The sequence below is a fragment of the Mobula birostris genome, chromosome 9 (genome assembly GCF_030028105.1).
Source record: "Mobula birostris isolate sMobBir1 chromosome 9, sMobBir1.hap1, whole genome shotgun sequence".
Taxonomy (NCBI): domain Eukaryota; kingdom Metazoa; phylum Chordata; class Chondrichthyes; order Myliobatiformes; family Myliobatidae; genus Mobula; species Mobula birostris.
In genome coordinates this window covers 28,924,249-28,951,780 of record NC_092378.1, presented here as the reverse complement: position 1 = coordinate 28,951,780, position 27,532 = coordinate 28,924,249, and the positions used below count along the sequence as shown (strand labels likewise).

General features: G+C 39.0%; 1 protein-coding gene across 3 annotated transcripts in view; it reads right to left on the bottom strand.

Annotated features, from left to right (window-relative positions):
* Positions 1-4,664: 4,664 nt before the first annotated feature.
* Positions 4,665-27,532, bottom strand: part of LOC140202620 (protein mono-ADP-ribosyltransferase PARP12-like) — an 84,356-nt gene continuing 61,488 nt past the window's right edge. The window contains exons 10-12 of one of the 3 annotated variants that reach the window (XM_072267686.1): positions 26,506-26,636; positions 22,633-22,787; positions 4,665-5,055 (exon numbers count right to left, since the gene is read on the bottom strand). In XM_072267686.1, coding sequence (XP_072123787.1) covers positions 5,051-5,055; positions 22,633-22,787; positions 26,506-26,636 — 291 coding nt within the window. In that variant the 3' untranslated portion in view covers positions 4,665-5,050. Of the gene's footprint in view, positions 5,056-14,653; positions 18,665-20,512; positions 20,789-22,632; positions 22,788-26,505; positions 26,637-27,532 lie in introns of those variants that run through there. The other 2 variants (XM_072267684.1, XM_072267685.1) reach the window with 2 other exon arrangements.

Sequence of the window (27,532 nt, the reverse complement as noted above, 5' to 3'; positions counted from 1 at the left end):
GAATCTAATACTAACAATATTATCATGGCAATTTAAAAAGTGAAACCAATTTAACAATTTAATGAATTTCTATAGATAAGGAGGGCTGATACTTAGATTTTTAAGGAATTTAATAAAATGCTGTGAGGTTTGTGGCGGAAAATGAAAACTTTTCACGTGGGAAGTAACACACACACACACACACCCACCCACCCACCCCAGCATGGCACAAAATGAGAGACAGAAGGGCTCACTTACGGGGAGTAACATTCACTAGGTCAGTGCTGTTACATTTTGTAACTTCAAAACATAAAACTAATTGAAAAAGAAACACGGGAACTGGGGATAACGCGTCCTTATGTTTGTTTTACTTTAGTGAGGCACACACTTTATGACTTGGTGGCATAATGACGTATGCCATTCACATACTTTTACCTATAACTGAAATGAATTACATAAACAACAAAGAAAACTTAATCAAACAATATTTTTACAATATTATGCAAATATTGAAATATTAAATGCACAACACTTCTCCCTGTTTAGCCATAAACTCCAATTCAATATAGAATGCATTTCAACTTATATACACAGTACACTATATAATACAACTACTGTATAGGCATCCACAGCATAGTAAATTTTAAATTGTTTCATTCAAGCCTAAAAACTTAATCGCTGTGGAGGATTTCTTACTCTTGTGAGATAACATATTTCCTGTCAAGGCACGGAGGGGTTGACTACATTGCAGGAGAGACTTATGGCTGTGAAAAAATCTCAGGTTCTGGTGCTTGTAGGAGTTGACTCTGAGACTACAGGAAAAGGTTCTGACAGCTCTGGACAGCTTTCTTCTCTAACAATTGGCTCCATTCTCCTCAAATGTTTGATGTGTTGTCTCCAAAGGGCATCGGACGCAATCTCCACTGTGTAGGACTGCGGTCCAGTTCTGTCCTTAATCTTTCCAAGTACCCACTTCTGACCACCTTTGTAGTCACTCGCTAGGACTGTTTGTCCAAGAGTGAAACATCGAACCTCCTTGTTTGAGGATCCTTCGATTTATCTCAGCTTTTTGTCGTGCATACCCCTTCCGAGATTGGGTTTGAGGAGATCCAAGCCTGAGCGCAGGGGAGAACCCAGGAACAACAGAGCTGGTGAGTTGTTGGTTGTGCAGTGTGCTGCATTGTGATATACGACAAGGAAATTGGCAAGCTTCTGACTCAGTGTCAGTGTGGTGTGTTCTGTTGACATTGCTCGCAGCGTGTTCTTTAGACTCTGGACAAACCTTTCTGCCAAGTCATTTGTAGCTGGGTGGTACAGTGCAGATGTAATACGTCTTATTCCATTCAGTTTCAGGAATGGTTGAAACTGTTCTGCAACAAACTGATCGATTGTTACTATCCATTGTCCTAGAACATCAGTCCTTGAGAAGGGGCTTCTCAACACATCAACAATGTGCGAGGCTGTAGTGGAGGCTATTGGGAACACTTCTGGTCTCTTAGTAGCTGCATGCACAAAACTTCAAGCCAATGCCTTCATTTTGACCACACCTAGAATATCGGCATGTAGCTCCTCCAACGCACTAGCTTTCAGCTTGGATGGTACAACTTTCAGTCCCCATATAAGTCAACCCCCATCAAGGGCAAGTTCACCCTGGTGCTGGTAAAAATGGAGATTCTGTTGCACATTCCAGATGTGACCTTATACAGTGTGGGTTTTTTTCCTGTTTCCCTTGGATAATCTCTGCCATAGTAGGAAGACTTTCAATTTGCACATTGGAGAATATGTCCTCCTTTGTAAACATTCCAAATATTTCCTTTTCCAAGGGTAAGCAGGACAATCCACCAGCACTTCCATGATAAATTTTCCTCTTGAATTTGATCTTGTATTTGTGTCCTCCAAGAAACAGAGCACATCTCTGCATTTGTACTGCTGTTGTTAGTGGAACACCCTTCTGTGGATTGAAAATGGACACTAGTGGTTGATTAGGGTAAACTCTCTCCCTACAAGTACTGGTTAAAATAGTTTGCACCCCAAATCAGACTCAAGGCCTCTCTATCAATCTCTGTGTAATTTTTCTCTGCATGGGGTAAGGGATCATGATGTAAAGGCATGTTGGGTGTTTACTTCCATCACTTACCAACTGTAACATGACTGCACCTATAACATAAGGCAAGGCAGCACAGGCAAGCCTCACTGGATGCTGTGGATCATAATGCGTGATGTCACCATTTCCTTTTCTTTTTAGAAAGCCACCTCACATTGCTTTGTCCATTGCTATTTACTCCCAATCTGTAGTAATGATTTTTAAGGGGTGCAGCACAGTAGCCAGATTTGACGGGTATCTGTTGTATCAATTTAAAAATCCTAAAAAAAATAATGCAACTGTGGCTTGTCTTTTGGCCTTGGGGCATCCACCATGTTTTGAAATTTTTCAGCACACTTGTGTAATTCTTGTGCATCAATGGTGTGATCACAGCAAGTGATGCTTTGTTTAAAAAACTCATACTTGCTGCATCATGCTCTGAGCCCTTAATCTTCCAATCATTTTAACACGTCTTGAGATTTTGGAGATGTTCCTTGTCATACTGGTAACAATGATGTCATCCACGTAACACTAAGTACCTGGGCAGCCTTACAGCTCCTGGTCCATAGCTTCCTGCCAGAGTGCAGGTGCAGATGCTACTCCAAAAATAGGCCAATTATAGTGATGAATCCCTTTGGGAGTGTTTATGGTGAGAAACACTTTGGACTCTTCTTCCATCTCCATTTGTAAGTAGGTCTCAGCTAAGTCCATCTTGAAGTGTTTTACTCCAGAAAGGTTTGCAAAGATATTCTTTATTCTGGGCAGATGGTATTGATCTACTTTCAGTACTGGGTTGACAATGGCCTTAAAACAACCACAGATCCTAACAGACCCATTCTACTTGGGTACTTGGGCCACAAGTGTTGTACATTGACTTCATTCAGCCCTGGAAAGAATTCCATCAGTCTCCATGCAATCTAGCTCACAGGTTGCTTTATCACAATGCTATAAGGAATGGATAGGCATTGTACAACTTGGGTGTGGCAATTTCATTCAACACTAGTTTATCCTTGATATGTTTGAATTTTTCAATGCCATATTTGAACACTGCTGTAGCATCATCCAGTACCTTTCTTAATTCACTTCCAGTTGACTCTGTTGCAGGGGATGTGACATGCAAATGGTGGATGGATCTCCAATCGAGTTGTAGTTGTCTCAGCCACTCACAACTGCACAATGCTGAACCTCCTGTTTTACTACATACAAGCCCAATGTAGCTTGCTGGTTGTTGTATTTCACTGTTACGAATGTCATTCCCACAGGACTTATCTTTTCTCCAGTATAAATTCTTGCTTGGATATCTGGAGGCTTCAGTTCAGTATCTTTGAAATGCCATTCAAACTCATTTTGTGGAATGACTGAAACAGCTGAGCCAGTGTCCAATTCCATTTTATTTAATTTGTTGCTTACTTTTGGTGAAAGCCACATTGCTTCTCAATTGTTTGTGTTTACATTGTAAATCTCAAGGCTACCCAGACCTGCGCCACTCTCATTATTATCCAATTTTTCATCAACAGCATGCAGAGTAGTGCTCTTTTTCAAGCTGCAGCTTGACATTTCAGCTTCTTCCCTCTCCTGTGTGTTCCATTTATTTTTGTCTGCCTAACAAGCTCTTTGTATGTGTCCTACTTTGTTACATTTTCTGCAAGTTTTGCCTTTAAACCTGCATTGGTCTGGTGTGTGCGAACCCCTGCCACAATGGTGACAGAGTTTGTTTGGCCAAGTAGGTTTCTGTTTAGACATTGCAATCTTGTTCCCATTCATTTTCATTCCTGATGGCAACTCAGTTGCATCTCTGGCTGCAGTTTCCATTGATAGTGATTTTAACTGTTCTTTTAAATGTAACTGTGCTTCAGTTTGGAAATGTTTTTCAATGATCTCTTGTCAGATTCCACAAGCTAACTGATCTCTCAGTGCATCATTAAACTCATCACTGAACTGACAGTGCTCAGAGAATCTCTTCAATTCAGCCACATAAGCTGTAATGGACTTCCCTTCTTTTCAATTCCACCTATGAAACCTAAAGCATTCTGCAAGCAACAATGGTTTCAGATTGAAATGTTCCTGCATTACTTTCACGATATCAGCAAAACTCATTTTGGCTGGTTTGGTTGAAGCAGTTAAACTTCTAAGCAAGCTATGCCTTTCCACCCAGTGCACTCAACAAAAATTGGCACTCACTTTTCACTCACTATTTCATTTGCTTCAAAGTGCAGCTCAATTCGTTCATTATACAATATCCAGTATTCTCATGTGCAATTGAATGTGTCCATCTTTCTGATGTAGCCAGCCATTTCTACTTTCTAAAAAATGTATTATTATTATCACCCGGTACTCATTGTTTATGAACCTGTGAATATTGTCCAGTTTTGCCTTTTTTTTGACTCAACGCTTTCACTTTTCTTGCGAAGAAAGAGTGATGCACTTTTGTAAACTCAAATATCTCACTGCGCTTCAACAAGAAGGTAGTCATCTCTTACCACTGTTATGTAGGGTAACTCCAAAACATAAAACTAATCAAAAGAGAAACACAGCTGGGCTTAGTGTTTCCTTAGTTTCAATATATTTTTGTGAGGCGATTACTTCTGACATGGTGGCATAATGACGTATACCATTCACATACTTCTACATATAACTCGTAATGAATTATGTAAACAATGAAGAATGCTTAATCAAATAATATATTTACAATATTACTCAAATATTAGTGAAATATTAACTACACAACAAGTGCAGCAACTGTTGTGAAATGTTTGGGATGCGGCCAGAATACCGAAAACATTAAGCAGCTTGGCACCTGAGCCCGAGAGTTGCCACTTCTGACAAAGATATCGCAGGGGTCTGATCACATGGCATCGACCCAAAATGGAATAATGACATCACACTAGGAAACTGCTTGATATCCTTGTTGAGCATAGAGATGGCACTAATCATCTATTCCCTGGAGTTGGATGCTATTCATGTTCAGACTGTTGCCCAGAGATGCCTTCACTCTGTAAGAGAATTTTCATAAGTAAGATTTTACACTAAGAAATGAGAATGAATCTGAGAGGAAACTTCCAAAAATATCAATGCTTAAGACCAAGCACAATGTGTGTGTCTTGTTTGTTGATTTGCCCCAAAGCAGAAACTATACACCCCTGTATCTTGTATTTACCTACAGTCCATCTGCAATTCTGCTATGAAAGAAGTATTATCAAGTAAGCTGGTAATTGAACAAAACCTCAAAATTGAGTAAAACAAAGAAAATTGTTTCAGTATGTGCTTTCAACATTTTTTCACTCTGACAGGATACTTTGGTCCTGGAATCCGTTTTTGATATGTGTACATGCATTTTCCCTCCAAATATAGTTAATGAGTTACTTATAATTAGAATTGAAGGTAACACTCAGCACAGATTTAAACAGATTTGTTATACTCTAAATTTCCCTTTGACTGGGGGTCTTTCCCTGAACTGAATATTCACGACAGTCCTATCTTTCAACTTGTTGGTGACTACTGTCACGAGAAGAAAGAGCACAACTTTTTGTATCACTGCAGTCCTTGCTAGCAGCTGTCAATAACTCATTGGTCAACTGTGATTTTGACATCAAGACTGATCTAACCAATTGTACGTAGTTATTGCAATTCTAGAGGATTGCTGTTGTTGTCACATATATAATTGGCACACGTAATAATCATGCTGAATGAAGAACAAATCTAAGTGGACAGTTAGTACGTTGTATCAATAAATTAAAAGTAGTTTGCAATTAAATTTATTTTTTTTTAAATTTCAGCCAACAGAAGTATTTTTCTGACGTGAGACTGAGGATGATTTCGCTGATCACTGTTCTGCTTTCCATTGATGCTGCAGGTCAGTTTTAGTGATGTAACTTGATAGTGCTCTTTACCAAACGTAGTGAAAGTTCAAGTTATGGCATCTTTAATTATAAGTTACAACCTGACTATTGAACAAGAAAGCTAATGACATTTGGTACTTAAATTCATTTAAAACCAAGCAGTCCACAATGTTAAAGATCTGACCCTGGTGATCTCAACTTGAGCTCTATCTCCCAGCTAAGTAGCTTTGCTTGAAACTGTTAGCTCCAGCATGAGCGACAGGTGGACTGCCAATCAGAAAAAAAAGAGGAAAAAAAAGTATTGAAACTCATCACCAGTCAGAAACTAACCCCCACCTCTGAAATGTAGTTGCATTGAAATCAATAGAATGTAAAAAAGCTACTGTAGATATTTAGCACTCATTGAATTTATACTAAATGAGTTCTGCATTTCTATAATACCTTTCACATTCTCATGATGTTCCGAAACAGATTTGATTTTTTTTAAAAAAGCACTTGGTAATATCACTGTTGTTACTTAGGAAGAGTGACATTTTCCACAAATAGGTTCAATTGTTGGCCAGGACATCAGGTAAAAATCACCCTGCTGTTCTTTTGCTATCGTGGGATCATTTGCATGCATCTGAAAGGTTAGGTGGGACTTCATTTTAAGGCAGCACTGCCAACGTTAGAGCATGTCTTGAGACTGAACTTAACTGTCAACTTTGACATTTTCCTTAAGTATATGACATGGGACTTGAATCTGACATAGAGGGAAGAAACCCACTATCAAAACGTAGGTGTCATTGATGATTAGTGTGATGAACTTTGATTTTTTAGGTGGACAATTTCCAGCAATTTTCAAAAGCAATGTGTAGTATATCAAATATATATGATGCATGGGGCTTGCTGACTGTTACAAAGGACCTTGGAGTTGGTGATCTTCAGTGTATTAAACTTAATTTAGAGCATAAAATAAATATAGAATTGTGTTTTATGGTTAATAGCATCCCAATTGCTGTTATGAGTTGGAAATAAAAGTTTAATTTAAAGGCTAATAGTGAAATACCTGCAACTTACTTAAGTGTGTGCTTCTTCAAAAATAGATTTCTTTGCTGCATAACAGTTTCTCAAAATAAAATTTATTTTCTTGTGAATTTCCGTTAGTCATCTGCAACCTTCCATCATCTAAATCTTGGAATTCATACAAATATATTTTTCTTTTTCTTCATCTCAAGTTGATTCCATTATTTTGATTCCTGATTCTACTATTGCAATATGACAGATACAGTAAGCAAAGATAAACTAGATGTAGCTTGAGAACTAAGTTATTAGATTGCTGAGAGTAAACGAACTTGTCAGATTTCATTTAGGGTATGGATTAAGACAATTAAAGGAAATGTTAAGATAGTTAGAATATCCTTTCTCTTATTTCAAAGAATAGCAGTTGTTTGGAAGAGTCTTCTGCTGAGAAATAATTCAGGCAAAACCATTGAGTTTGAGAACACAAAGAAGAGAATATCAGCAGATGCTGGACATCTGAGCAACACACACAGAATGCTGGAGGAACTCGCCCTCCCAGGCCAGGCAACATTTTGTGTGTGTTGCTCAAGTTTGGGAACTCAAATTGCTGGCTCAATATGGGAATTGCCACAGTTGGGGCAGGGAGGGGGCAAGGAGGCTGTTGGGTGGCAGTTTGTGAGGTGGAGGTCCACTTCTGAGCTTGCAATGCTCTCTGTCACTACATGATGCATTCAGGAACAATGATATGTCCCATTATCTTTCCCTTTGGGTTAGCATTGAAATATCTCTGGTCTGTTCATATTCCCAGCAATGTTCAAATCGGAATATCCTGAAACATCTCTTGCACAATAAATTTCTATTGGTGATTCACATGCATGATAAGTAGCTTCTCATTATTACTTTCTGCTCATTAATAATTTCCCATTTATCGAACATACAGATTTGTTATTAAATTGCTTAATATTTTGAAGTATATTTTGTTTCTAAATTATATTAAATAAAAAGTGTATTATATTATTATTTGATTTGGTACTAGTTTACTCAGTATTTACAAATGATTCATATAATTTCTATTTCAACATGTTTTTTCTTCCAATTTAAACTATATACCTTTGTATAATTTTTGTAGCATTCTGAAATGGAATATTGACATTAGCTTGAATTTAGCTTAAGTGCAAAGACTGTTGCTTTTAGAAACAAAATACTTTTGGGATTTCTGGTGATTTTTTTTCAGTTTGTTTATTTATTTAACAGCAACTGTTAGTGTTCACAATATAGCAAGTTGACTGAACGAGAAACAAGTGCCAAGTCGTCGTCCCCATTTACCCGACAACAAAGCTCAAGTGAAGTTGCATCCTCGTGCTTCTCCTTTCCATGAGAAATCCAACTTAATGAAACCTTATGCCTATTCTGTCCCTCCACCTCAAAACAAGGCATTAGGATCTTACTCCTATCCCACATCTCCTTCCCACCACCTTCACCCTTTTTATTCTCAGAACAAACCAACCCTCATTGGAGATTTTGCCCGTCCTCTGTTTGCACTATCAACTCAAAATCATCCCATGATCAGCAATCTATTCCCACCAGACACCAATCCACACCAGATCCCTTTCTCTTTTCCTTTCCCTGCTTTCATTCCCAAGAACCACAAAAAGGCATCTGATCTTTTTCCTGAAGTGGAACTTTATCCCCCTTCAGAACACAGATCGGAAACGGAATTCTCTCATTCTTCAGATAATGTGACAAAGATGGATGCTTATCTTCTAGAGGATGAGATAGAGAAAGAATCTGATTCTTCCACAGAGGATGAAAATGAAAAAGCAAATTCTTCAGGGAACAAAACACCAAAGAAATCTTCACATGATGCCCAGATCTTCCAAGCACCTTACTTAGTAGGGTGGGTTTATAACCTTGACTTATCTACCTGTTACAGATACTACCATGCCAAAATGAGTTGGATTCAAGCTGAGGTAAGAACCAGACTGCTCATTTGCTTCCTCTTTTAAAAAATGGCTCATCTGTTCATTCTAACAGGAAAATGCAGTAAAATACTATTTATGTATATATAGATAGCTTATGTTAAAAACACATGCAATATTATCTAACCATTGCGCTGAGTATTACAACAAACATTTTGGGATTTGTATGGGCCTGAAACCCAACCCAATCCCCACATCCATGGAGAATAGAGACTGCAAGCCTAGTGGTAGGCTTTTCTACCGAGGGAAAGTTAAAAAAAAACACGGCTAAATAATGCTGATTGGCAAGGTTGAAGATTCAGTTCCCTTTTTTGGGATGCGGTCCCCACAGTGGGGACAAGGGAGAGATGAGCCCAGTAGTAAACACTGCTTGGGTCCATAGCAAAGAATAATTAGTGAAATTGGTGTACAGTGGACACACGAGGAACATGTTTACACCTACAGGAGAGGAAGGAACAGACAGGAGTGGGCACTGATAGAACTAATTAGTCACTGGGAAGGTCAGTTTGGGATCATTTAAAACAACGAAGAGCTTTGTTTTTGAAGTGAATTACATCATTCCTAAAAGCAAAGAAGTGATTCTTGAAAGGTAAAATTAGCTGTTAATGTGTTGAGGAACTTTTTTAATGAAGGGGCAGTGGATGCTTGGACACCAATCTTAGATGCAGTTAAAATACTGATACTAAGTAAATTCATTTGAAAATTTAAGAAATACACATCTACATGGAGAGAGAATGCGTAGAGATTAGAACTTGTTAAGACATGGCAAACTTACGGCAAGCATCACAGATGCTTTCAAGAAAGGTTTTATGTTAACACCTGGGAGCAAAACAATGGGTTAGGCAGATGCACTCATAAGGGTGGAAGGTGGCTTGAGTAAAGCATAGAGCACTACAACTTTGGCCTGGTATCTTGTCTTAATTTTTGTCTGGAAAGAAATTAAACATCAGGTCATTGAACTAGAGGCATTTGCTGGCTGTCCTGGGAAGCTATCAATCACAGAAGCTTGACAACACCAGGAAAAGGGCAGTAGCTGGTGAAGGGAAAGTGATCCAAGAAAGCAGGAGCAGAGTGAAGGGTAAAAGATGGCAGAGGTGGGGGTGGGGGTTGGGTCATTCAGACAATTCCACTGTAATCCCAGTCACAGCCATCAATCCCTTCTGATGCTGAGGGGAAAATAAATGGCAAGATTAGTACAAAGTTTTCAGCAGGAAGACTAGTCGAAGGACGGAATGAAGGGGTATAATTGCCATCTGTACGTACATTTCCATTAACCAATTTTATTCCCATGATTTTATGAGAAGCCTTTTTAAAGAATTTATCTTTCCTGTATTACTGGTTTGGTCTTAGGTAGCACAAAGCACAGTAAACAATTGATGTTGCTTAACATAATCAATGGAAAGAAAAGTTCTAAAACTATCTTCTTTTGACTTGAAGATATATTGCCAAATGTATGCACCAGGTGGTCACCTTGCCTCCATACACTGGGGAGAACACAATCAGTTCATTCAGGATTTGATAAAACGTAACAACCCAGCTCAGACCAGCGCTTGGATTGTTCTAAGCGATTGCCACAAGGTAAATGTGACTGTGTGATTGTAGCAATGTGGTCCAGTTTCACTAATAGTTCAGCTGAACATACTTTATGATCTAGAACATAGAACCTAGAAAACTACAGCACATTACATACTTCTCAGCCCATAACGTTGTGCCAACCATGCAGCCTACTCTAGAAATTGCCTAGAATTACCCTACCGCACAGCCCTTCCTAAGTTCCATGCACATATCTAAGAGTCTTTTAAAAGGCCCCATTGCATCTGCTTCTACCACTGTCACTGGCAGTGCATTCCACACACCCACCACTCTCTGTGTGAAAACTTACCCCTAACATCCCCCCTGTACCTACTTCCAAACACCTTAAAACTATGCCCCTTTGTGTTTGCCATTTCAGCCCTGGGAAAAAGCCTCTGGCTATCCACGTGATAAAGGCCTCTCATCATCTTATACACCTCTATCAGGTCACCTCTCATCCTCTATCGCTCCAAGGAGAAAAGGCCGAGTTCACTCAATCTATTCTCATAAGGGAAAAACTGTCTTTGATGTTCAGTGAGGAAGAAAGTGTTGAATGAAACAACTGAATTAATGAACTGAAATTTCATGTACTCACCCATCAAAAACCTCACCTGCCTGTATCCATCTTGATAGGACTTCCCATTCTTGCTGCCATAGAATAGGTCAAGGAAGAACAGCAGGGGTAGGTCATAGAACAAAATGGCAACTTAATAAGTGGAAGGACATTAATTCAAAAGTTATAACACAAGAAACTATACTCAAATCAAATAAGCGTTTTTCTTAAAATGAAATTCTGTTTGACAAAGTTATAGGCTTCTTTACCAATGTAACCAGTAAAGGAAAGCAGTAGATATTATATCTGGATGTTCAAAAGACATTTGATTGGATACCATGTAAAACTCTCCGAGGTAAAATGCAGGGTCACCGGATTCTATCATGCATAGAAGTTTAGTTCAAGGACAGAAAACAGAATGGGAACAAATGGGCAATTTTCAGGCCGTCAGGATACTGCTTGCAATGCCACAGGGCTGAGTTTTGTCCTTTGGTAGGACAACACCAACAGTAATCTGTATGATCTTGCCTTTGAATCTGTGCAGCAGAATTTCATTACTGTACTGAGGAGCCATTAAAGATTGGAATTTAGAATAAATGTTATCACTTTGAGGCAAAGAAGACAGAAAGATTGACAGGGAACATGCCAGGAGCCTCTGCCATTTAGCTGGAGCATGTAGAATCAGGGGTTATTGACTCCAGGTGAAGATCAGCCATTTAGGATTGACTAAAAGAATTGGGTTCAAGGGTTGGGTATCTCCCATTGGGAATTTTCAAGATTAAGCAATTTGGGCATGATTTGGAAATCGTGTAGGGAATGGAGATTGAAGGTTTAGGATCAGTCTTTAAAGCATGTGGCCGAGCTAGCTTGAGAGAATTTAAGATTTGCTCCCTTAGTTTCTTATATGATTCATACCCAGATAACTTATGGCAACAGCTTATTTTCCCATCCAGTTGCTGCTGGACTTCTCATTCATCCACCCTTTACCCTCTCATTTTCCTCTTCTGACTGGCCCCCTTCTTGAATCTCTTCAAATGTTTACTGACAGTGTCCAGTTGTAACTTTTCAGTACTCAACTCAACTGTTGTACTGATCAATTGCTTGGCTGCAATCAGACCTGGGTGAGTCACAGTTGCTTTCTTTGAACTACCACCAATAAATGTAATTGCAACATAAACTTTATCTAATAGTATGCACTTTGACTCTGTTTACAGTACTCAATTTTAGTTTGAACTTGTGGTTTTAAATGACACAAGATAGAAATGTACACGTGTTTTAGCATTATATCTTCTCTACCAAAAAGATTACGCTCACCATCTTTCCTACATCTATGCCCATTCTCACACTATGCTCTTCAACATCTATCTAATGCCTTTAGCTCTGTCTACTTTGCCTCAAAATTGTCCTTCATCCAGTTAAAATCCATACCTTGGGATTCCCTCCTTAAATACCTCCACCTTGTTCTTATGATTATTACTGTAGGAGGACTCTCTACCCCTCCAAGTGGCTGACTGCTGTCAATGATGCTGAGCATCCCACTTCAAATTCGACACAAATGGTATGCTAATAGAAATTTACGTTATTACTGATCCTTCTGTTTAATAAAGGAGGGTGTTTACCTTTGGACTGATGGATCAGCAACTGATTTCACAAAGTGGAAACATGACCAACCTGAAGATAAAGAAGAGAGGGACAACTGTGTAATCACTAATTCTGAAGGTACGTTGCAGTCGTGATTTCTGTTGATGTGTGTATGGATACACAAGTAAATTTCAGAAGCTTGGAGGAGTGTAACTGATAAGGTGAGGCAAAAAAATGAACCCTCTCTATAGATAGGCATTAGAGTTTTGCACAGCAGGAACTTTAAGGCTAAATACGTCTGAGCTCAACAACAGGAGGTGAACTGAGCATTAAAATCTAGTTTATCATATCTTTAGAACATTTTCTTTCATAGATTGGCCTGAAAAATCAAGTTGCTCCTTTTATGGTAGATGCATAATTAAATTGGTTGATCTGTCCCTTATTAATATGACTCGTTGGAATACCAGTACTGAGGTCAGAATATCACACAGCATTTTATGAAATAGTTCTCTTCAACTGCTCAGTACTGAGGCCAACTGCAGGGTCTTTCCTTTCATTTGCTATCATTCAATATTATGACAAGGTTCTATATTAGGTTCATTGTGTGTTTATGTTCCAGTAATCCTTCTCATTTCAAAAGTATCGACACTTTCTGTATCAAAGCACCATCTATTCAAAAAGAGGTTATCAATTGTGATGAGTTTCTTACTCTAATCAAAGATCTCTTTAATTACTGCAGGATCTATTCCATTAGTCCTAGGACTATGTGGTCATGTTCTGAAGCATATGCTACCATAAATCAACGGTATTCAGAACTTTAAGGACAGCAGTCAAGATAATACTGTAAAATATTTGTTGATGCTTTGTCACTCCAGGAACCTGCAAAAATGCTAAGGTAACAAAGACCCTCCACTGGGTTGAGCATAGATAGAAAGATTGAATCAGCTGAAAATTAGTTGTGAGAATTGACTTTGAACTTCTCATGACAATTCCACAAGAAATTGGAACATAAATCATGTTTATAACATGGTAATTAAAATTATAAGGAGCATGATCAAAGAAACCTCAAGCCTAGAACTTCACCCATGTAAACTATGTTGCTTAAGGTGACCTATCAGTAGCTAATGGCTAAGGATTCCCTGAGGAGTATCACAGCAACCCTTAACCTCATCGCCCCAATCCTGTCTGGTTTGTTCGTGATAGCGAATCCATACTGTTTTTCTCTGGATCAGTGAAGCACAGTCAACCAAGGAGGTGTTGATATCTTCTTTAGAACTTTCCCTGCAATTTCTTCGCAACTTCCAATTATTTATCCAGGACAAATGAGTATGGTTAGGGAGTTAGAATGCAAAAGAGTTATGTCATAGAATTTAGTAAAGGTAGCTCATTGGACTTGGTAGAAAGTACATTCCCATCACCGATCAGAAACCTAGTATCAAATATCCTAATTCAGTATTCACTTACAACAGAAGACATCTGTGTATATAAACGGGAGATTGAAAAGCAACACATACACAAAGGAGTATCTGAGCCATGTTTGTGACAAAATGTTCAATTATTCTTTCAGACATTGGAGGCACATGGGATAACAGAGTCTGTTCAGATGAACTCCCATTTGTTTGTGGCTACAAACTTCTTTGAAGTCAAAATACTCAGCGCATCATGAATCAGACTGATTTATCGCAATGCTCATAACATAATTTGTAGTAATTAGAATTCACTTTCTTAGCAACAATTTAATAAAGAGAACTGCAAAATAAGTTGTTTTGTTTTAGTGTAATTTTCTGACATACAGCTGTAACCAGTTCCCTTTAAGTATTGAATCAGTAACCAAATGCCAGGCATATGTTAAGACCTATTTGACACTTACTATAAATTTGTAAAATAACGTAATTTTGATGTGCATGATTTTACAGGGAAACAGGAAAGGTAATTAAAACATCTTTGGTGTCACTTGTCCCATTAAAGGTAAATAGTTCAGGGCCTTGCCTGAGAAGTTGTTGCATAGCCCGAACTCATTATGTCGGGAAAGCATCAACTTTTCTGTACTATAAACAAGAAAAGGCAAGAACATTAATGAAGCTTTAAAAATGGAGTTTATTTTTAAAGAAAATAAAAAAGTCATTGAGTAAGAATGAATTGGATAATCAACTGGCTGAAAGACCTCCTTCCTTGCAGGATTCTATGAAGTCATGCCCAGAAAAGACTGGTGCAGTGGAGTAATTATAAATTTAGTTAAGTGAGATGATGTGGAAAATACTGTATTCATTATTTTGTATTATTATACAAAGGATGGATTGTATAGGTTGAACTAAACTTGATTGTAACAGTTTCCAATGTATGCTCATTATGAAATAAAAGAGCAGAACAATTAATTGCTGGTCTTGTCTTCTCAGAGCTTGCTGCTATCCCTTGAGAGACTGAAGAAACACATTTCAAACACAAATATTTAAACACAAATGCTGTAAATAACTGGCAGATCAGGCCATAATGGTGGAAAGAAAACGTTCTGGATCAAAGTCCTTTTTGCAGAATGGAAATGGAGAAAAAGAAGCTTATAAAGTTAGTAGGTCAAGTCTAATTATCAATCAATTATCATACATGAATACAGCCAAACAAAACAGCATTCCCCTGAGATCAAGGTGCAAAACATAGTGCCAACAGTCAAACACAGCACAAGACACAAATAGCACATATACAATTGCAAGTAAACATAATCACACAAAGAAAATACATAGTACAAGTCCTTGAGTGAAATATCCTGTAAATAGATATTACATGAGTGTTATCGGCAAGAATAAGTAGTCCTCAGCAGTCTGCAGACGAATGTACGCAATCCAACTTGTCTTCCACTAAGCAAACACTGGATAGCAGCACTGACGGGAGGGGCCAACCCCCAACCTGGCATGGATGCCATGTCACACTGCCTCTGGCATCACTTCTCCTGGGCGGCTGCAACTGAGGCCACACAGCTCCCCCATCATCAGTCGTTCCAATAAACAAGGGAAACGGACCTGCTGCATTTTGCATTATTGATGTCCAACAGGATCTTGTGATGGCAGAAGAAACCTCCAAGACCATCACGTCCAAGCCACTGTTAGACTGCACACGCCTTTGCGCACTGACTCCAACACCTTTCAGTAGCAGGCAACGACACGGTCCACACCAGGTCCAGCTCCTCCAACAAGCAGCTCGCTGATGATCTAGACCTGCAATACCTAAGTTCGTAATGTCCAGCATTATCTTGCAATCGTTAAAAAAGCTAAAAGCACCTTTCGTTGACCCCCGAGAGGCTGTGCGTCCGAATGCTCGACCAGCTTACTGGAAGTTGTATGCAGTGGGGACGGGGGAGTGCAGAAGCAAAGGGGTGTGTGGGGATGGTGGGATGTAGCTGATAGGTTAGATCTGGGAATATGTTATAAACAGGTTATCTGTTCATTGAGTGAATACAGAGGGTGAGAACTCAGACAAAAGGTGGGAATTGCAAAATGCAGGTCAGTTCAGGCTGGGCATATCCTTCACTCCTAGAGAAGGAAACAAAAAGGAAATACAAAACACATGCCGTACTAATATTACAGATGGCTGACCAATATAGGCAACGTCACCTGAAGCTATAAAATTCAGTAGTGAGTCCAGAAGGCTAACCTGGGACACTCTGCTGTTGCCTCCAACCAACACTGCCCTTCTTACGGCAATTTCCCTTGCAACCACAGTTCATGGCTACCCGGAGAAATGAAGAATTTCAGAGTTGTTTACTCTGATAATAAATGAACCTTTGAACCTTTGACGTTGTGCTTATCCATTCACTGCTTTCCTTCTCACCATTCAGGGACTAAAATAATCTTTCCAGTTGAAGCAGCAATTCATTTGCACTTCTAACCCACTGCACTTTATTTGTGTCCACAATGTACTGTCCTCTGTACTGGAGAAACACAACACAGATTGGGTGATCACTTTGCAGACCGCCTGTGCTAAGTCCACAGGGGTAACCCTGGGCTTCCCATTGACTTGCAATTTCATTCTCTAATCCACTCCCTCTCTCTGACATATTGGTCTGTCGTCGTTTGTACAGCCACCTCATTTTCTGACAAGTGAGTACCTCTTGGACTCATTTTTGAATTCTACTACTTCAGGTAATGTGATTTCTTGTTCCGTATCAGTCAGTAATCTGTAATATTAGTTTTTTTTCAATCTGTGGGAGTAGAGAATATCTGCACCTTGCAACTCCCACATTCCTTTGTACCTTTCATTCAGTGACCAGATGCTTTGTTTACAGCTTCCTCCCACAGTCACCCATCCTTTCTTCAGCTTCACAAGCTTCTATTGTCTCACTTTCATTTTTAACTGAGGTCTCCGACCTCAAACATTGAGCCTGTTTCCCTTCCCATGGATGTGGCTTAACCTACTAAGTATCTGCAGCATTTTCTCTTTTTCTTTTGTAGTAACACAGACCATAAGGATATTGTTATAACCCTAAATCACAAAACCGCATGGTCAGCTGGTTGCTCCATTGTAACCAAAGGCACCCAGAGCAAGACCCAAAAGAAGGAACTGTGAACTGCAACACAATTATTTAGTCAAGCAGTTTACAATTACCAATTCATATTTTATGCCTGGAAACCTTATGCACTGAAAAATTAACTCCATAATATACAAGAATGTAGTACCCTGTTGATAATCAGACAAATCAGCTGATGCTAATCCAAGAACATTTTCCAATTTTTTTAATACTTTAACAAAGTAACAAATATTCAGCACAAAACTGAATTCTTTAAAAATATTACACCGAGATGAGGTAAATGCTCTGAACTCTACAGGTGACTGTAAAATCATATTGTGAAAATGTAAAATTGAAACAAATACAGTCTCTTTATCAGCATGTTGACCCATTTCGGATGGAGCAGAATATTTAGTACATCTTTCATGGCAACAAATACCAGTCAAATAATTTTCATTCCAAGATTTGTGAAGGTAGTGATAATAATTGTTATAAAGTAATACCACTCCAATACATTGAACATGGTTACATATCAGTAAAAATTTCCAATAGCAAATATAAGCAATAAATCAAATAAACAAATGGAAAGTCACCTATGCCAATTTAAAAGTCATCCATAGTATTAAAGATTCTCTCTCCCTGAATCAAAATCAAACTGTCACCAAAAATAAATTATCAACTTAATAAATCCTTGTTGCTCCCCAAAATAAATTTTATCCTATGAGAAAGATCAAAAAGTTCCCACACTAATTAAATGCACATTGCAGATAACTGAGTAAATCCAGCTACACAGGAGATTCATGAATTTCAGTGCTCATGCATTTTACTAAAGGAAGTTTGGCCAAGAACAAAGTTGGACCCGAGTAAAACAAATGTGGGGCTGCCACTGCAACCCTGCTGCCATTTCTAGATCGTGAGCCGTTCATTTGGTGAATGGTGGTGGAAAAAGAGGGTGGGGGTGGACGGGGGCAGGTGGCATGGGTGGGAAACGGAAAAAGGATTCATCTTTAGTTGCCAGTAATAAACATGTAGGAATTTTGTTCAGATTCTCTCACCGTCTGTTCAATTGTAGGCAATGAAAGAGTATGCTAGCCATTACCCCAGCATTTGGAAGTATTGGGACAGGTTGTTTCTGATTTATGGCAGGCAGTAACACAGATTAATAAATAAGGTGCACAACAGTGCCAATTAACTACAACTGTGAAAATTAGAAAGCTTTGAATTCCTGTAAAGAGAGTGCTGATTGCATCACATTTTTGAGAATGACCCTCTATTCCAGACAGTTTGCAGAAACGTTTGACTTTTACGTTAAATTAGTATTATATTCTATGACATATTCTGGGTAAATCTGATATTTCTCAAATATAACAAAGATAGAGGGATCACTAATGTTGTCAACACAACTGTCATAACAACTGAGCCTTGTGCCATCCTTAGATGGCAGCTGGTCACAAGCTCTATGCCCTTGAGCAAACTCTCCTACCAGTACGCGTGCCAAGAACATGATGCTGTGCTCTTTCGCAGATCCTGAGTACATGTCAAAGAAACAGCAAGATGCTTTCTCAGCAAAATGTATTCCTGTAGATGAAAATAAATTAATTTATTTGTTGTTGAAGTCAAAGAACGGAAAGAAATGGATTTCCAAAGGGCTTTTGATGAGGGACTACAAAATGCTTGTAAGTAAATAAGGACTAAAGAGGTTGGGAGGTATGCATGATAACAAATTGGTTATACAACAGAATTACTTAAGGAGACCATTCATCTCTCTGACTCCGTGCCATCTCACAGTAAAGCAATCCAATCAATCCTGTAGCCCTGCAACTTATTCTCTCTCTTGCGTGCCCATTTACAGTCATTGTTTTAACAGAAAACAGAAGAAAGGAACAAGCTTGTAACTTTCAAATTGGCAGATTGTTACTTGTGGTATGCCATAACAATCAGTTTGGGACTCCCAGTTATTCATGTCACATGATATATATGAAAAGATTGATGCCTTCATATCCAAATTAACTTGGTGTTCAAGTGAACTTCAAGTAAGAATTTGCAAAAGAAATGTACACAGGTAGAAGTGAACGAATAAGGTGACAGAATACACAGTGGCAAAAATACAGTTATTCACTTTGTGTGGGGAATATTTATTTAAAAAGAATACTTTTAGGTGCTGAGAATGTAGTGAGTGTGGGTGTGCAGACGAAATTCTGCGCACTGGATCACAGACTGCAGAAACTAATCACAGGGATGCGGCAAACTATTAGGAAAGGACATGGTTTGTTGGCCTTTATTTCTGAGAGCTATGGATGAACAGTGGCATGGGAATACAGAAGGAAGGAAATCACACTGTAATTGTACGGGATTTTGGTTAGATCATACCTGGTGTCACATGAAGTTGTCAGCACGAGTGTGCTTATCTTGAAGTAAGCACCAGGGACAGTGTGAGAACTTGAAAATGACTCATCATCTGCTTTTCTCCATATTCTGTTCTATTACCAATCTTTTATCACACTGTTGTCACTCATTAAATGGACTCTGAACAACCCACACTCATTCATCACTTACACTTTATTTACTTGTGCACAAGGTTAACAGTTCAGCCTCTGTCACTAAGATGTCTGATGTCTGAACAGGTATGTCATTTTACACAGAATTTGACTTGTTAGATACAGATATTGACCCAATAGCAATTTTGTGCACTTCTGCATCCCATCATTTGCATATTTAAGTACCAATGATAATACAGATTTCAGGTTGTAATAACCAATTAAATCTATATGTTAAAGGCCAATCATACTTGAGAATTAGTAAGATAACTGTCCAATAGTAAGTGTAGCCCAAGGATCCTTCATTTGCATCTTTATCTTGTCTTGGTATGCTTGGTGACCCTGGTTCCCAGGTTTGAACGGAAAGGCTATAGAAAGGAGAGCTGGGCTTTCAAGTGCCACGTTCAGCTAGGGCAGCTGTACTATTCTGCGTACTGTCTCAGTCAGCTTATCACACTTAGAGAAGGTTGATCAAAGGGAAGTCTAGCTCTCAAAGGTTTTCTTCAGCTTGGGAGTATACAGTGTCTGCACTCTGTTCTATCAGCACACTATTCTAGTCCTTGCCTTGCTGCAACTTCCACTACACAGGTTACAGATTTGTTTGTTAACTTCCTGTGTTAAAGGACTGTGCTATTATGCTTGTTGAAGATTTCCCTGTATACATGAGTTTAGAAGAGTGAAAGTTGGTTTCCTTGAGATGTACACAATTCCAAGGGAATTTGGCAGGATTTTTGCTTCGAGGTGCTTAGAACTAGGGGAAAGAGGGTTGGCCATTGGGAGATGGGCTGAAATTTATGCAGAACCTAGTGAGTATTTGTACTACTTTACTTCAGAGGAATGTTGATGCTCAGTCACTGAACTTCATTCCCCTTGCCCCACCCACCCAACTTCCTCCGAACCTGGTTTCACCTATTACCTGCCAACTTGATCTCCTTCCCATCCCCCACCTTCTCATTCTTGTTTCCTTAGCCATCTTTCACAGTCCCGATGAAGGGTTTTGGACCTCAAGTTTGACTGCTTATTCCTCTCCACAGATGCTGCCTGACCTGCCGAGTTCCTCCAGCACGTTGTGTGTGCACATCTGCAGAATCTCTTGTGGTTAGTCACTGAACTTATGTAGGATTCGGTGAGGACTTGAGAAGTCGTGTAGCCTGCTACTGCTTCCCTGGAGTGAAAAGAAATTAAATTACCATGTTCCTACTCTCTTGAAGATTTTATTGTTCACTCTTAATTCCTAAACCAATACTTAATTTCCTGAAAGGAAATCTGGCATAATCAGTTAGATTACTGCAGGCAATAAAATGAAACTCCAGAATATATATGTCTATATATTACAGAAACACCAATAAAGAATCCTTTGACATCTGAGTAGACAAGGACAGACAGAGATGCAGGACCTTCATTGCTGCCCTAAATACCAATGGCAGAATGGTGTGTGTGTGTAAATTATACATAATATATACAGTGTATATACGAGGGGTGATTGATAAGTTCATGGCCTACGGTAGAAGGAGTCAATTTTAGAAAACCTAGCACATTTATTTTTCCTACATTTACACACTTAGTCCAGCAGGCATGGAGCATACGGATCCCTTCTTTGTAGAAGTCGGCATCTTGGACCTCCAGAAAGTGGTCCACAGCAGGGGTGATTGATAAGTTTGTGGCCTAAGGAAGAAGGCGATGAGGAGAAACTTCAAACTTTCTGCATTTTCACTCAAAGAGTTGAACTGCACGTGCATGTAATGAGAGCTGTATAACTCATCTCCTTCTACCTTAGGCCACGAATTTATCAATCACCCCTGCTGTGGACCACCTGGAGGTCCAAGACACTCTCGTTACATGCACATGCAGTTCAGCTCTTTGAGTGATAATGCAGAAAGTTTGAAGTTAATAACTCATCTCCTTCTACCTTAGGCTACAAACTTATCAGAGTGTGTGTGTGTGCGCACGCGCAATTATATTTTCTATAAAAGAATAACTTCCAGCACAACTGAGTCTGTCAAACACAGGGGCATTTGGAACCAGCATCATTTCATATCTGGAGTACTGCAGGAGAAGCCAGATTCCTACTTCCTGCACCCTTGGTCACAGCTACGTTATAGTGTGGAGGGAGGGTCAGCTCAGTACACAGGGATGGCTTCACTCTTCCCGCTGACAATTGTGTGATGACATTGCTAATGACCTTTTGTGCTCATCTATGAGTAAACAGTGGAGAATAGAGAGCATCATGCTTCTGGCACTGAGTTCTCCCAGGTTAAGAAAAGCAGAAATAAATGCAAGACATTCTAAATTTGCCTTGAGAGGAGCACCTCCTAAATAAACTGCTGCATGATTGGAGGGCTCTGGCACCACCTTGGAACAGTTTTGTTCAAAGGACCATGTTTACAGTGAACTGGGTTGAGACACCCCATCTGAATTTATTCTAGATTTGACAGCAACATTTGGAATGATGTCTGTGAATCATTGTCAAATCATGCAATTCTTTGAAAAGATACAGGTTTTTATCAAAAACATATCTAATGCTTTGCTTTATTTTGGATCAATCACATGGAAGCATGCTCACTCCCAGTGTAGTTATTATTTAGGCATGATCTTAACAGTGAGTGTCAATCAGAAATTTAAGCCAGGAAACACTGGAAATAAAAACGATTCCATCATTATTCTAGCTTCCAGGTAGTGAAGTAGGGTGAGAATCAAGATTAAACTTTCCTTTCCCCAAGTCCTACAATGGTAAACATAATTACAGTAGGGATTAACGAACCTATTGAAACTGATCAAGGTCTGATCATATGTTCATTGGGAATGAGCATTGTCTTACGTCATTTCTTATTAGCTTTGTGCAATATTCTCTGCCTTTACTATTTCATTTGGCAGCTAAGTTGGTTCAAGGAAATCACAATGGTGAAGGTTAAATTACAATTTAGCCAGATCTATATATCTGATATATCCAGTATTATTTTGTAGGTTTAATTGTGAAATGTAATAATAAAGAAAAGCTACAGTACCAACCTTTGCCATATAGAGATCCATCTCCTGCCTCGGTTCCCAATTCAAAGTTCTGGAAGCAAATGTCATCAACAATTGCAGGAGTTGTTATCCCATGAAAAAGAAGGCGTTCGTTCACATTCTTGGCTCCGTTCATTTTCCTCATCTGCTCCTTTTTCCTGAGAAGCCAAATACAAATTCAATGCAATAAATTTCCTGAAGCTATTTCCAAGAAATTAATTTTGAGCTCCTTTTTAAGAAGTATCAGATCTTTTGCAATCACACTTAACTTGACTTTTTCAATGTTGGATTTGGAGTTGTTTTGATTACCACTGTGATATTAGGCTTTATAAGAACAAAGAAAAGTTATGAAAGAAGGAGAAAACAAAAGTTGTGCTTATACAAGTTAGACATATAAAGCACATTCCATTGATAAGACATAGACCATGAAATAGTCAGGTTCAGTGGAATGATACGGACTGCAGGAAAACTTCTAGCAAAATATGGAATCAGCTATACTACAATTACTGAAAGTTCTCTTTAAAATATACCATAAATACCACACATACAGAAGATATAGATTAAATATAAGCAAGCACAGAAAAATGTAAAGTTTAAGAAAAATGTTACACTAATCTAACACCAAAGACACGCTTGTATGTCTGCTGTAAATTACCCCATTGTGGAGGATAAATGGTAAGAGGAGAGGCATGTGAGAAAAAAATTAATTATAGAGGATTGCTCTGCTGGGAGCTAGCACAGATCTGATGGGCTGAGTGGTCTCCTTCTTTGTGGTAATAGGTAAGCAAGCACATTGGATATTATATTGAGGAACTATTGATCAGCAAATGAGCTAAACAAGAATACTGGGCATAAGCTGCATCACAATGTTGCTTTCCTCAATCCAATTTGAAATAACAGCAAAATATCAATAATTCTTGTTGTTTGGAAATCCCAATGGTTCAGCACCTGGCTTACTGTAACCTGTGCTCCTTTTTAACTTACTAGACCCACATTTCCCACGCTGCCTTTAGATTTACTAGGGAACTGCTTTCTGTGCTCCGTTGAAACTAACTGGTTCCTGTTTCCCATTAAACCCACCAGGACCATTTCCCATGCTTACCATGGACATTCAGCAGTTTGGAATTTCCAAATTTGCTCTGTTTATTCTATTTAGCATGATTGTAGTGCCCTACAACATGATGGAGGGTATCCTCAGTGGACAGGCAGGTCTTTGCATTCATGAGAACTAATGATCACTTCTTCTGTAACTGTAGCACTACATTCTGTATGTCAAAATGGTTGCTGTGACGTGTCTAGTATGGTATTGTAGTGGTTAGTGCTTGTCGTTCTCGCTTTCAGCTTCCATTGCTGGCTAGCAGTCTTGCGAAACGGAGAGCTGAATGTGTAAGACTCTCCCTGCTGGTATGTAGCCTCTCCAACAGCAAGCCTCACATAGTTCCTCCTCACAGAAACTGAACTCCTTTCAGATTCAGGCTGAACTACAGAGGATGGGGAGGAGGTCTGGCTCCTACACACCCAGCACGCAGGCCCATCGGTGTGTGAACATGCCTTGCTGCTTGTGAACCAGATCCCCAGCTATAGGTAAATAGCCTCACTGCCTTGTGGGCAGCCTCAGGAGAGGCAAAGGCTACGGGAGTAAACCCAGACAGCAAGTCCGGAGTGGAGCCCCTAAGACAGCTGGACGTCATTGAAAGTCTTTCCAGTGGCTCCTGAAGCCAAGCTGGTGCCAAACACATTGCTTCATAAGCTTTCCTTTGGACTACACTGATGAGGCCAAGAGGGGACTCTTGACGACAGGGCATCTCAGGATATCCATACCTTCTGCCCAGGCTTGTGAAGATGATCATCGTCGCCAATTGTCCTTCGAGACAGACGGATGCCAGCCACCATATTCTGTATTCTGTTATTGTTTTCCTTTTGCTCTACCTGGATGTGCTGATCTATGAATTCATCTGTCTGGGTGGCAATCAAACAAAAGCTTTTCTCTTTGTCTCAGTCCATGTGACAATAATAAACCAGTGACTAATTAATGCTAGCATGGACAGATTCATTTGTTTGGGTGGATTGTAGATGAGGACTTCAAGTTGGTTTATCTACTTACATTGGTTCCCTTACTATTGAATCTGGCAGAGCCCACCCAACTTAGTCAGTGGTAGTGCAACCAAACTACGATCCAGGCAACATTCTGTATCCTTGCTGCTTTCAGTCCTTTATCCAAGGGTGGTTCAGTATGGAGGAGCACTGCTCCCTCAGCTGGGCGGAGGCATTAATCAGATGCATTGTCCATATACAACCTGGTGTATTCAATGCTGACTACACCGTGAGTTACATTCTTCCTATAGTGTTGCCACTTCCCATTACACACATATGAACAATTAACCTACTAATCTGTACATCTTTTGAATGTGTGAGGTAAACAGAGCACTGAGAAGAAAGCCACATGCTCACTGGGAGAATGTACAAACTCCTTACAGTACCAGAATTGAATTTGGTTGGCGCCATAACAGCACTGTGTAATCACCACATTAGTATGCTGCCCATATTTGTATGAGATTGACTGAGGTTTTGTCAGGAATCATGCAGATCTTATTTTATTGTTTGTTTGTGGCTGCAAATGACCCTGAAGTTGTCAATCTTGCAGCTTTTTGTAGTGGCTGACCTAACTGGCTACCAGTACTAAAAACAGCTATGTTTCTGCACACCAAAAATTGATAGGTTATATAAAAGATAAATTTAATAACAACACACTTTACAAAGAAAAGCAGAATAAATAAAAAGCATTCAGGATAAATATATTCCAAAAGCTAACATGCAAGTGCTAAGCAAATGGGACTCTAGTGAATTCAGGAACAAAATTAAATTAAGATAAAAGGATATTTGACAAGTTGATGTAGTGCATGGAGAAAGGAGGAAAGGTTCTCTGAGATACTTGAGAAAATGCAAACTAACTTGAAATGTTAACAGCAGAATAAGGTTGTAAGAAGATGAGGTAAAGAGTCACAGAAATAATATCATTGGAGCCATAGTAGGTGATTCTTTGATTAAAACTGCTTAGATAATAATAAAATCAGGCAAAGGTAAAAGGTAATAGAGAGCGATCAATTAGCCAGTTGTTACAACTACTGCAGTGGAGTCAAAAAGGATCATTTACCATTACCCCACTCAGTCTGGATGCAACTTATACTTCCTTATGAGTTCGTTTTTAATTACCATGGCAGTGCAGAAACCTAATTATGGATCTGAAAGTCATAATTGGAGTAGATTTCAAACTGGGGATAAGCACAAAATAGGGAAAATTTTGGATGGCTACTTCCTAGAATTGAAATGGGAAGACACAAAGAACTCCAAAGGCCTCCAGCACAAATTCATAAAAACTTAGTCATAGAAGTTTACATAAATATGAATGCAAGTTCATCATCTGGTTTGTAACTTACTGGAATAGTCTTTTCCTATCCCAGATGTAAGCCATCCTGTCCTTTGCCAAAAATGATAGTTACAACCTACATATAGTTTGTATAGCAGCTACAATGCTGAAACATTGGGCATGACAATATTACAATACTTTTGGTTATGTTAACATACTTAGTACAATTTTCTTTTCACACTTGCAATGATTTCTCTTCCACACAATGTGCTGATTTTTCTACAAATCCATTTACTCTGTTCTTTAAAAGCAGTAAAAATTTGATAAATATTTACCTTCATCACTGTGCTATGCTCAAGATATTTTGTGAAAGCTTATGTCTTTCAACTCCTTTTATACCCCATTTAAATGTCTCTATTTCCCGTTTTGCTACATTCCGTACTGTACATTTCTCATAAGAAATATAGACAGACAGACACTACTGAATATCATGACAACAATATACAAACCACTGAAATATTTCCCAAAGTCCAACATTTTGGATTCTGTCAATTTTCTGGATTTTGCTGGATTGCATACTGCTCTGGAAGAGGGCCTGGACTTTCTTATACTCTTCAGATGATGGTAAGAGTTGAATACGCTGCAAAAAAGAATCCAGATCATCAGAGCACATGTAATAACACCAAACTTAACAGTAAACTTCACTCTGCAAGGTCATCCTGCAATCTCACATCGCCAGGAGGATTGACTGCGGACAAATTGACAGCCTGTTATTTACAGTCAGTAAAACCATGCCACTCCAGTAATACTGCATCTCCACTTCAGAAAGTCAGCCCATTGAGTCTACGCCAGTGATTCCCGAAGTGGGCAATTTCAGCACCTCCTGGGGGTGGTGGGTGTTTCTAAGGGAGCAGTGAAAATAAATAGAGTGATCGGGAGGCACTTGGTTGCAAATGGAGGAACTGAGGGATTACAGGGTTAATTTAAGAAATGAATTACTAATTATATGCATTTTATCTTTAGTGCCTCATAATTGATTACAATGATCACATATTTACCTCATATGTTGCTAACCCACCTTCTCATAGATTTGCTCAAAGCACATTATAGTTGTTGAAAAGCAATGTGACACTTTGGAGTTTGCCATGTAATGAGAAATCTGAATTGAAGAAGTTGTGTTAATTCCAAATTATTGCCATTCACTACTGTAGTACGGTGTTAGCTAGTACGATTCCCACACTCTGATCATGCGGTGACGTAATTCCAGTGAATTAGCATTCAATGGAGTAAAATCTTGAGCACATTTTTCTAACCAATGACCCAACTGAGATATCACTGCCTCACTTCATGTACCTTCAGGCACAGAGTCTTGTTTTACCTGCGCTATGATGACATCTTAACGTTCCTCTTTATTGATCGCAGTGCTTGAAGTTGGATTTAAACAACAGGCGATTGACCGTGGTTATTAATCCATAACAAAAATGGCAGAAGTCTAGTATAGTTATTGTGTTTTTTCTTACGTAGTTCAGTGTAATT